This window comes from Panulirus ornatus, chromosome 23 (assembly GCF_036320965.1).
Source record: "Panulirus ornatus isolate Po-2019 chromosome 23, ASM3632096v1, whole genome shotgun sequence".
Taxonomy (NCBI): domain Eukaryota; kingdom Metazoa; phylum Arthropoda; class Malacostraca; order Decapoda; family Palinuridae; genus Panulirus; species Panulirus ornatus.
In genome coordinates this window covers 18,498,060-18,509,530 of record NC_092246.1, presented here as the reverse complement: position 1 = coordinate 18,509,530, position 11,471 = coordinate 18,498,060, and the positions used below count along the sequence as shown (strand labels likewise).

General features: G+C 42.6%; 1 protein-coding gene across 1 annotated transcript; it reads right to left on the bottom strand.

Moving 5' to 3' along the window:
• Nucleotides 1-5,042: 5,042 nt before the first annotated feature.
• LOC139756852 (pseudohemocyanin-2-like) lies at nucleotides 5,043-8,249 on the bottom strand. Its single transcript, XM_071676679.1, has 3 exons — nucleotides 8,052-8,249; nucleotides 6,132-7,655; nucleotides 5,043-5,943 (listed from the first exon to the last, which is right to left on the bottom strand). Exons 1-3 carry the CDS (start codon nucleotides 8,221-8,223, stop codon nucleotides 5,507-5,509), a joined length of 2,133 nt encoding a protein of 710 aa, XP_071532780.1. The 5' UTR covers nucleotides 8,224-8,249; the 3' UTR covers nucleotides 5,043-5,506.
• Between the last annotated feature and the right edge of the window lie 3,222 nt (nucleotides 8,250-11,471).

Sequence of the window (11,471 nt, the reverse complement as noted above, 5' to 3'; positions counted from 1 at the left end):
GGTCCTCGCCGCCGATGTGGGGTCGTCTAGGGTCACCAGCGATAAGATTCTTTGAGGCGATACTCTCTTTGGCCCTCCCTCTCTGATACACTGCCCGACACTGATGACCTCCCCTTATTTTGTGATGATGTGATGTTCAGAGGTGAGTCATCGGTTATCACTGGATGACCTTATTGACTGTCTGTGAAGAGACATGTTGATCGATTCTCTGTAATGAGCGCTGATGGTTTATACCTGCGACTATCTTTTTTTTTTCTTTTTTTTTCAAAAGAAGGAACAGAGGGGGCCAGGTGAGGATATTCCAAAAAAGGCCCAGTCCTCTGTTCTTAACGCTACCTCGCTAACGCGGGAAATGGCGAATAGTTTAAAAGAAAGAAAAGAATATATATATATATATATATATATATATATATATATATATATATATATATATATATATATATATATATTTTTTTTTTTTTTTTTTTTTTTTTATACTTTGTCGCTGTCTCCCGCGTTTGCGAGGTAGCGCAAGGAAACAGACGAAAGAAATGGCCCAACCCCCCCCCCCCCCATACACATGTACATACACACGTCCACACACGCAAATATACATACCTACACAGCTTTCCATGGTTTACCCCAGACGCTTCACATGCCTTGATTCAATCCACTGACAGCACGTCAACCCCTGTATACCACATCGCTCCAATTCACTCTATTCCTTGCCCTCCTTTCACCCTCCTGCATGTTCAGGCCCCGATCACACAAAATCTTTTTCACTCCATCTTTCCACCTCCAATTTGGTCTCCCTCTTCTCCTCGTTCCCTCCACCTCCGACACATATATCCTCTTGGTCAATCTTTCCTCACTCATTCTCTCCATATATATATATATGAATTACCCTAGGGCTCCTTTGATGGGATTTCCTACAGCTCTATGGCTGGGCTACAATCAGTAGCAGGGAAATGAATGACTCCTTTGAAGAAAAAAGTTTATTGACGAGATTGTACTTCTTTGTATATTGACACTGATTATCGTCAATGACATCTCGCCGTAAGTGACTTATTCGTTGTGTAACCCCATTTATGAGGCGAGATGCGATCAATGAGCTTAAAAAAGTTTCGAACGAGGTGAAATTGTGTGAGGAGACAAAGAGGACAAATGGGTACAAAATAGAGGAGAGGTGAGTGAGGGAAATTGCAGCTAAGAGGATACGTCAAAAAGAAAAAAGAAATAGGGTGAGACTGCGAAGGACACTTGAATACGTTGAATGACAGTGATCTGTACAGTGGATTGTTTGTGATGACGCAAGGGAGGTAGCGACAGTAATGTAATGACTTTAATGCATTAAGAACCAATGAGTGTTCAGTTGGGTTTCTCAAAAAGGAAAAAAAAAAGATAAATGGATGACTGTGTTGATGATGAGTTAGTAAGATTGAAGTATATATGTCCCGAGATAAGATGCTTGGGGACTGGTGCCGTGCATATACCTGTATAAAGGTAAGAGGGACGATGGCGAATGTGTGAATCATGAAGGTATATTTCTTTTGAGTATACCTGACGCAGTGCATGGGAGAGTGTTGACTGAATGAATGGAATAGTGCACAGGGCAGCTGACCGGGAAAGGAAGAATATGGTTTAAGGAGCGGCAGATGTAGGGGGTACGATTAGGTGTCTGCTTTGAGAAATGAGTGGAGGAAGAGAGTGACATTTTTGTGGCTTTTATTGACGTAGAGCAAGCGTATATAATGCTGAGAGAGATGTTTTATAAAAGGTGCAACGAAAATATGGGATAAACGCAAAGTTACTAAATGCAGTGAAGTGTGCTGATATGTCTCGGGCGTATGGAGGGGATGACCGAAGTGAGATTGACAGAAAGTATCATATGTGTCAGAATCTTTGAAATCAAGAGACTGAGAAATATAACGATGGTGTGAAGGAGGACTACGAGATGTAGATACCTGAACGTTCAAGAGGGTGAGAGGCGTGCATGGGATAGAATTCATTGGATGAATGTGGTATACGTGGGGCGACGTACTCTCAACGGTAGAGAATGGGTGTATACAAGTGAGGCAACTATCAGTTTGTTTCTGGTGCTGTTTCGATTTAGAGCATGTGTGTGTGTGTGTGTGTGTGTGTGTGTGTGTGTGTGTGTGTGTGTGGTTATACGTTTGTGCGTAACGTTTATCGATGCCTTTATACTTATTCGTGTGCATGTGATTATTCGTATTAACACTTCCATGCACTGGTTCACACAAACAGACACATTTACATAAGTTAGATCATTTCATCTGCAGAATTGAGATTATTCATTTATTCCCCCTCACCCCGGATCAACCGGCCACTCCTCTCCCGTATGATTTACATAAGTTCAACAGTGAAGTCGTGTTGATAACTCGTAAGTCGCGCCACCAGAGATTCGCCTGAAGATATGGAGAGGTCATCTGGTGACCTAGATCAGCATGGGTACAGCGGCCTACGCAAGTAGTATGTGCTTAGCAACTGTTACTGAGTGTGTGTGTGAGTGTGTGTGTGTGTGTGTGTGTGTGTGTGTGTGTGTGTGTGTGTGTGTGTGTGTGTGTGTGTTAAGAAGGAATTGATGACTTATAACAATAATAATCTGGGTGGGAAGAAATTTGTTACATTTCTATAATGGTGTAAAGATAATATCAATACTGAATATCCTTTACCTGTAACTGCTTATTATGAGTGAAACCAGTGTAGTCCAGGCGAAATGGAATAGCGTCTGTGCTACAGATTTACTGTGTCTCAAATTTGGCAAAGATTAATTCGAATACGAAGACATTACTCGTATATTCCATGTAATCAGGCGTTCAACCATTGTACTGAGGTTATCATAAGAAAACTAAAACACCTGGAGGGGCTGAAGTGGTTTATCTCATCATCAGTGTGAGGTGGATACTCGTATTCTTGCTTCTGTATTGCTTGTGGTTGCGTCATTTTCATCAAGCACCAGCAGGCATTGTTCGGTGCTAATCAGTATGAAGGAATATATGTTGACAGAGTTATCAAATACGTTTTCATTATGTCCTGTTGCATTTGGATCACACTTCAAGACTTCCCTCCTCGAGGAAATACTTTAGGAACATTTTTTTTTTGATCGTATATCTGGGAGATGTGGTGTGATGAACCTTCTCGCCATTCTCTTAATATCATCGATTCACAACATTGTGGGGGCAACTACTGTAAACCTAAGCCAAGGAGCATTTCATATAATAATATCTTATTCATTCTAACATCACTCGATTGTTTCCTTTATAGTGGTTCGTAAAGTGGTGCGTTCTCCTTCTGTTTCCACCTGGTTGGAAATGTAAGGCGTTAAACTAGAAATGAACCTATACGTGAGCCGGCCATTCTGAACCAGGCTTGTGATGGTAATATATTGTATAGCTACTCACCATTACAGACTGGAGTCATTGGTTAGTGTCCTGTCACTGTTAATAACAGTGTGTGTGTGTGTGTGTGTGTGTGTGTTCCGTTACTACAGCAAGACAGACGTTCAAAGATCGATGTCTTACAGTGAAATATTCCCATACTACATCACCAGCTGAGCATTCATCAAGACCTACGAGAAGAAATATGAAAATAAGATAAAGAAAAGAAAGTAGATCAAACCCACACTCGTCCAGCGGTGTCCTAGTAATGTCCCTCTTCATCTCATGTCTAGTAAATTTAAAGAATGGGAACTAAATCGTATGTGTGACGTCATGGCGGGTTATCGTCAAAGGAGAGAGAGAGAGAGAGAGAGAGAGAGAGAGAGAGAGAGAGAGAGAGAGAGAGAGAGAGAGAGAGAGAGAGAGAGAGAGAGAGAGAGAGAGAGAGAGAGAGATCTGAACCACATCATTACCCATGTCTCACAAAAAAAGGGAAGAAAAGATTCTCAGTTTTATTAAGAATCTTGCCCATAGTTTAAGTATTTTTCGTCAGCTGTAAATAGTCAACATTACGTATATCGTCTGGAAAGCTTTTCATCTATAGTGATAAGGAGTTTTCGTCGTGGAACCTAAAGGTCCTTCTTCCTTTTCTGTGTTGCAAACGTAGCCTGGTAGAGTCATAGGGTTCGCCGCTCTGTCTATCGTCCGAAATAAGAACTCACACTTGAACCTTGAACATAATCCTGGTCACAGTATGAAATACGAAATTAAATACTCATTAGTTTTATACCGTTGTTTTATCCAGCAACTACATGACTGAGTGGCAAGAAGAATCATACCCCTGGTTTGGATTTGGCATCAGTTATGCTCCTGATTAAAAGAAAGTTTAATCTGAAACTTAACCAACCACATAACGAAAAAGTTTCACTTTTTGACAATTTGAAATTGGCTCATATGTTTTGTCATGTTTTCCAAATAATATATTTTATTCTTTTTCATCCACTCATATCTCACTGTCACTAACGGTGACTCATGTGTTGTATGGAACACCTCGGTAGATGGTACAATAACTGCTTTTCGTTTTGAGATTATGACTTACAGGTAAAGTTATCTGCCACACTAACTCCTATCGTTACAACCTCTTTGACCTAGCCATCATACACATGACTTTTAACTCAATCCTTCAACCGCCTTTAACATTTTGGTTGTTGTGCTATAGTTAAGGGTTATTATACAATATATAGTAAAGTATAGTATAGTATAGTATAGTATAGTATAGTATAGTATAGTATAGTATAGTATAGTATAGTATAGCATAGTATAGTAGAATAGTATGATATAGTATAGTACAGTATAGCATAGTATAGCACAGTATAGTAGTCTGGTTGAGGAGTTTCTCACTCCTAAGGAGTCCATCATTTCCCTGCTTCTGATTGCAGTGTTTTCTTCAGTCCCATGTAAAAGGGTTTTATATATAAAAGTACTACTGAAGAACTTTAAGATTTTCCATTCTTCTGGGCTCATTTTATTTCGTAATATGGAATCTTAAAAAGATTAAGGAAAATCATTTTGCCCGAAATGTAATTGGAATGGTTCCGTGATCGCTGCTGAATATTTCCATTTATTTTCGAAGTCTCCAGAAGGAAGAAATTGATTGAAAGGACATTTGTATAAGTTTGTTAGCAATATTATTGGTTGTCATGTATGGATAAAACATTTTGATGATACAACAGCCTTAAGTAGGGTAATACAAACACTAATGATGACCTATGACCTAAGTTAAAACCAATGTACATCTTCAGTAGCCATTAAAACTAAAAAGAGTTTCATGAAAATCTTTTAAGTCTTATTCATAGATCATAGCTTGGCTATGACCACTTCACATGGTTTAGAGAGAATGGAAAAGACGTCAAATACGTCATGTTAAATGGTGCATGTCTCACGCGTTCTCCATAAACTAACTCCAAAAAACCCTTAAAGGCTCCGCAACAAGCATTATAAAGGCGCTAGGTAGAAACTAGATGTTACTGACTAAATTAGAATCCTAAACGGAAGATATACTTAGAAATCAAGTCATCCAAGGGTCACCTTAAACATAACAGAGTACGTAGAATAGTTGTATGTGTCTATTAGTTCAGGTGGATATGTTCACCATAGTTGTAGACCTTGACGATGGTTTCCCTGAAGTTGGGGATCTCGCGGAAGACGCGTTCATCAGGGACGCGACGGTCCAGTGGATAGCCGAGGGGCTTCCTGTCAGGGAGGACACCCTTGACGCCCAAGTGGTGGAACTTGGTCATTGTGGGAAGGCCTTCAATGGCTGCGTCGGCAGCACCGTCGGTTGCAGCCACAACCAGCATGAACTCTACACCAGCTGCGTTGCCCTTGGGTATGAGCAACCTGTTGGGCAGACCAGTGGCGCTCTCGAACTGTTCAAGATGCAGCTCAGTGCCAGCGGCGATGGCCTCCTCAGTCATAGTGAACAGGGTCTTAGCGCTGGGAACGTCAGGCACCGTCACTGAGGCTTCAGTGCTCTTACGGATGACGTGGTTCTCCCCAGGGACCACTGTGGATATATAAAAGTAGAATCATAATATGAAACATAGAGATGATAAATGTATAATCTATGAACAGTGTCTCAAAAATTTACAATGAATAGCATCAGTCATGTTTGTTTGTCGAAAAAGGAACAAATGCAACAAATAGAAAATCTAAAGAGCATTAACATATGATAAAAGTATGTCTTATACTCACGAGATCTCCAGAACTTGTCAAGTTCAATGGCGTGCCAACGTCCTTCTTCGAAAGAGAGCTCGACGCCGTTGCTGTCACGGAGTGGCCAGGCCATGATGCGGATTGTGGCCATAACCTCTGCTTCATTGTTGTTGATTATATCAAGATTGTAGGAGAATTCCTTGTGTCTCAGACGTGGGACATAAGTGTCGATTTCTGCAGCGTCAACCTCAGCTCTGTCGTCGAATGTGTTGAGAAGGCTGACTGGATAATCTTCAAGGTATGTCTCCAATGCACCATCGATGGCTACATTGTTAATGGCCACACCAGGTAAGATGAGTTCTTCCCTAGTATAAGGTGGAAGACTGTCCTTGTGTTTCCTGAAAACGTTGTCGATGCGCTTGTGTAACTTATAGAAGCTGGGGTCGCGAACAGCACCCATGTAGTGTTCCATGACACTGGGAGGAATGCCGAACTTTCCGTGGGGGTCAGCCTGACGGGCAATCACCTTGTGAGCCATGTTGTTGAGAGAGCCGTAGAATTCAGGGTTGGGGCTGTACAGAGAGGACTCGATCACATCACCTAACAATGCAATGCCGCGTTCATTCCTGATGTTTATGGCTGATCCATCCTTGGCAGTGAGATATCCATGGTCAATGGCGTCGAGGATGCGCTTCTCTTTGAGCTCCAACTCATGAATCGTAGGAAGACCATCCACATCTACAAGGACGAAGTCGTCGGGGCGGGATGGGAATGGGACACCATTCTTGTATGCGATCTGGGGAGCGAAGCCCTCTTTGAGAGGCTTGTCGACGGCAAGTGGCTCGGAAATGCCCAGGTGGTTGCAGATGCGCTCTGCGTCAAAGCGGTTATTAAGCTGGTGATGTATCCAGAAGAAAATCTCACCCTTGCGGGCTAAGTGAGGACCATAGGTGTCTCTCCACCAGAAGGGATACTCCATATGCCAGTTGAGGTAGTGGGTACTAAGACCAATGTCCTCAGTGAAGTAAGCAACTTTCTGCTCAGGGTTCCTCTTGGTACCTGTGAAGCCCATTTTGATCAAGGCTGGTGTAGCAGCCATTCTGGCTTTATACGCCTCTATGATTACTCTGGTGTCTGCGTAAAAGTGTGGGGCAATCTCATAAACAGGTGGCAGCACAAGGTGCTCTCCGAGTGGGGAGTGCTTGACGGCTGCGACCACAGCGTAAAGGAACTGTCCCTCGTTTGCCCGTTCACGGAAGTAAGCGGCGTTGCTGATGGCTGTCTCCCAGTTGATACAGTTCATGAGAACCTCAAAGAGAATGATTGCTTGTTCACGATCGTGAGTGGTAAGAGCGGTGACGATTCTTCCCTTCTTCTCAAGTCTGTCAGCCTTGAGTTCTGCCATGAGCTTTTGAATGGCCACTCCGCCATCAGCATAAAGGGTAAGGTCAGCCTCAGGGTCAAAGGTTTCAGCGAGGGTCCTCAACCTTTCATCATGAAGAGGGTCGAACAACTTGTGGAGCAGATGGTTCAAGTCTCGCTGCCTTTGTGCTGCAGGAACATCTGATACACGGAAGAAAATATCATCATTAAAATGGAAATCAGATTTTAAAAGAACATAGGTATATTTTTATGATGTTCCGGAAAGTTTTCGACATCCGAACGTCTAACTGATCAGAAAGAGAATCTTAAAGGCCTCCATGATAGATAATATACCACGGTTTCATGACTGGAAATTCTTACAGCTTTAAGGAACTGACAATGAAGTGATAGTTATAGGTATGGAAATAACAAAATGCGTCTCAGACCGTCTGCCTCAAAGATTAGAAGTAAACGTGATGGAGAATATGAGTCTAAAGTACGGTAAATGTTTTGTTTATGCAAAAGAATTTGAGTCTCTGTTGGACCGTGCTAACTTTAACCATCATGCTATGGACTGCATCAATAATGTTTACTTACCTACAATTATTGCTGGTTTTGCAGGCTGCTCAGGGGCTGCAGGCTCCGCAGGGGCTTCAGGCGCTGGAGGAGCAGCAGGTGCCTCAGGGGCAGGTTCGTCGGCCTGGAAGCCGTCGAAACTTGGCCAGGCGGCGGCCGCAGCCACCAATGCGAACAACACCAAGACCTTCATGCTGATGGTGCCGAAACAGCCGCCGCTCCTCCTTATATACCCCAGATGATCTTCTCGGCCTTAGGACCATTTGGCGTCATCAATGATAACAGTATCTAGGTTCATCCTATTAGAGGCCTCCGTGTCTCTTGAGTTCAGTGACCCGGCCACAGATGACCTCCTCACATTCTCTACACAACACATCTCCGGCGGTGGGGTTACATAGGCTATGATATGATAAAAACCTGATAATTGAATCAGTGTGTTGATGTAGACACCTCCGTCCATGTCCGAAGATCGGTGTTGATGGCCCGTACCTGCAGCGATCTATATATATATATATATCTATATATATATATATATATATATATATATATATATATATAGAAGTGGAGGAAGTGAAGTGTTTTAGATATCTGGGAGTGGATCTGTCAGCGGATGGAACCATGGAAGCGGAAGTGGATCATAGGGTGGGGGAGGGGGCGAAAATTTTGGGAGCCTTGAAAAATGTGTGGAAGTCAAGAACATTATCTCGGAAAGCAAAAATGGGTATGTTTGAAGGAATAGTGGTTCCAACAATGTTGTATGGTTGCGAGGCGTGGGCTATGGATAGAGTTGTGCGCAGGAGGATGGACGTGCTGGAAATGAGATGTTTGAGGAAAATGTGTGGTGTGAGGTGGTTTGATCGAGTAAGTAACGTAAGGGTAAGAGAGATGTGTGGAAATAAAAAGAGCGTGGTTGAGAGAGCAGAAGAGGGTGTTTTGAAATGGTTTGGGCACATGGAGAGAATGAGTGAGGAAAGATTGACCAAGAAGATATATGTGTCGGAGGTGGAGGGAACGAGGAGAAGAGGGAGACCAAATTGGAGGTGGAAAGATGGAGTGAAAAAGATTTTGTGTGATCGGGGCCTGAACATGCAGGAGGGTGAAAGGAGGGCAAGGAATAGAGTGAATTGGAGCGATGTGGTATACAGGGGTTGACGTGCTGTCAGTGGATTGAATCAAGGCATGTGAAGCGTCTGGGGTAAACCATGGAAAGCTGTGTAGGTATGTATGTTTGTGTGTGTGGACGTGTGTATGTACATGTGTATGGGGGGGGGGGGGCATTTCTTTCGTCTGTTTCCTTGCGCTACCTCGCAAACGCGGGAGACAGCGACAAAGTATAAAAAAAAAAAAAAAAATATATATATATATATATATGTGGGAGGCAAGTTGTTAGAAGCAGTGAAAAGTTTTTATCGAGGATGTAAGGCATGTGTACGTGTAGGAAGAGAGGAAAGTGATTGGTTCTCAGTGAATGTAGGTTTGCGGCAGGGGTGTGTGATGTCTCCATGGTTGTTTAATTTGTTTATGGATGGGGTTGTTAGGGAGGTAAATGCAAGAGTTTTGGAAAGAGGGGCAAGTATGAAGTCTGTTGGGGATGAGAGAGCTTGGGAAGTGAGTCAGTTGTTGTTCGCTGATGATACAGCGCTGGTGGCGGATTCATGTGAGAAACTGCAGAAGCTGGTGACGGAGTTTGGTAAAGTGTGTGGAAGAAGAAAGTTAAGAGTAAATGTCAATAAGAGCAAGGTTATTAGGTACAGTAGGGTTGAGGGTCAAGTCAATTGGGAGGTGAGTTTGAATGGTGAGAGGCTGGAGGAAGTGAAGTGTTTTAGATATCTGGGAGTGGATCTGTCAGCGGATGGAACCATGGAAGCGGAAGTGGATCATAGGGTGGGGGAGGGGGCGAAAATTTTGGGAGCCTTGAAAAATGTGTGGAAGTCGAGAACATTATCCCGGAAAGCAAAAATGGGTATGTTTGAAGGAATAGTAGTTCCAACAATGTTGTATGGTTGCGAGGCGTGGGCTGTGGATAGAGTTGTGCGCAGGAGGATGGATGTGCTGGAAATGAGATGTTTGAGGACAATGTGTGGTGTGAGGTGGTTTGATCGAGTAAGTAACGTAAGGGTAAGAGAGATGTGTGGAAATAAAAAGAGCGTGGTTGAGAGAGCAGAAGAGGGTGTTTTGAAATGGTTTGGGCACATGGAGAGAATGAGTGAGGAAAGATTGACCAAGAGGATATATGTGTCGGAGGTGGAGGGAACGAGGAGAAGAGGGAGACCAAATTGGAGGTGGAAAGATGGAGTGAAAAGGATTTTGTGTGATCGGGGCCTGAACATGCAGGAGGGTGAAAGGAGGGCAAGGAATAGAGTGAATTGGAGCGATGTGGTATACAGGGGTTGACGTGCTGTCAGTGGATTGAATCAAGGCATGTGAAGCGTCTGGGGTAAACCATGGAAAGCTGTATAGGTATGTATATTTGCGTGTGTGGACGTGTGTATGTACATGTGTATGGGGGGGTTGGGCCATTTCTTTCGTCTGTTTCCTTGCGCTACCTCGCAAACGCGGGAGACAGCGACAAAGTATAAAAAAAAAAAAAAAAAAAAAAAAAAAATATATATATATATATATATATATATATATATATATATATATATATATATATATATATATATATATATATATATATACATAGAGTGCTTGTCACCATCACGCGCTGTGGTGCCTGGTGACATCTGAAGGCCTTGGAGATGATACTCCAACAGTGGGCAGTAATGATCGGTTGAGTCTTGCTCGGTGCGTGCCACAATCAACAGAGGCATCAAGGAGTCAGAAAAATACCCGACATTGACAACTTTTGGAAGCAGCTTGAATTGGTGTTCGATGTCAATGAAATACTTAAAAACAGAATAAAACGCTGTCATAAGAAGACTAGAATAGGAGATATATAATATCGTATGTCTGATAGGGCACTGAGTATTGACATCAGACATGGGATGCTTGAGTTATTGTATTGAGATGTTCTACGTCTATCTGTTTATGAAAAGCTTTTTCCTTGCTTTGTGACTCTTCCATTGATATCATATGAGCGATGTGGCAAGAAATGTATATGATTTATAGTTATAGGTACATGAGTATTGGTAGTGATATTATCTTGGGTATTTAGTTGCATTCATGAACAGTCTGCACACACGGATAGTCTCCATCATTTCATGACACACGTCCCTCATCATCTGCTTCATTGGTTTACTTCATGTGTGAGCGGACGTGTCATTAGTCTCTCTCCGAGATATTAACTCATCACCAGCCTCTTGACTGAGCTGCCCCGACTACGACCATGATTATAAGACAGAAATTTCACTTGTAGGATAAAGATCAATAACTTCGTTGAAGTTTTTGTGATACATTCTATAGTTTGCATTTGAGGTTAGGTAGAATAGACAATTCTCA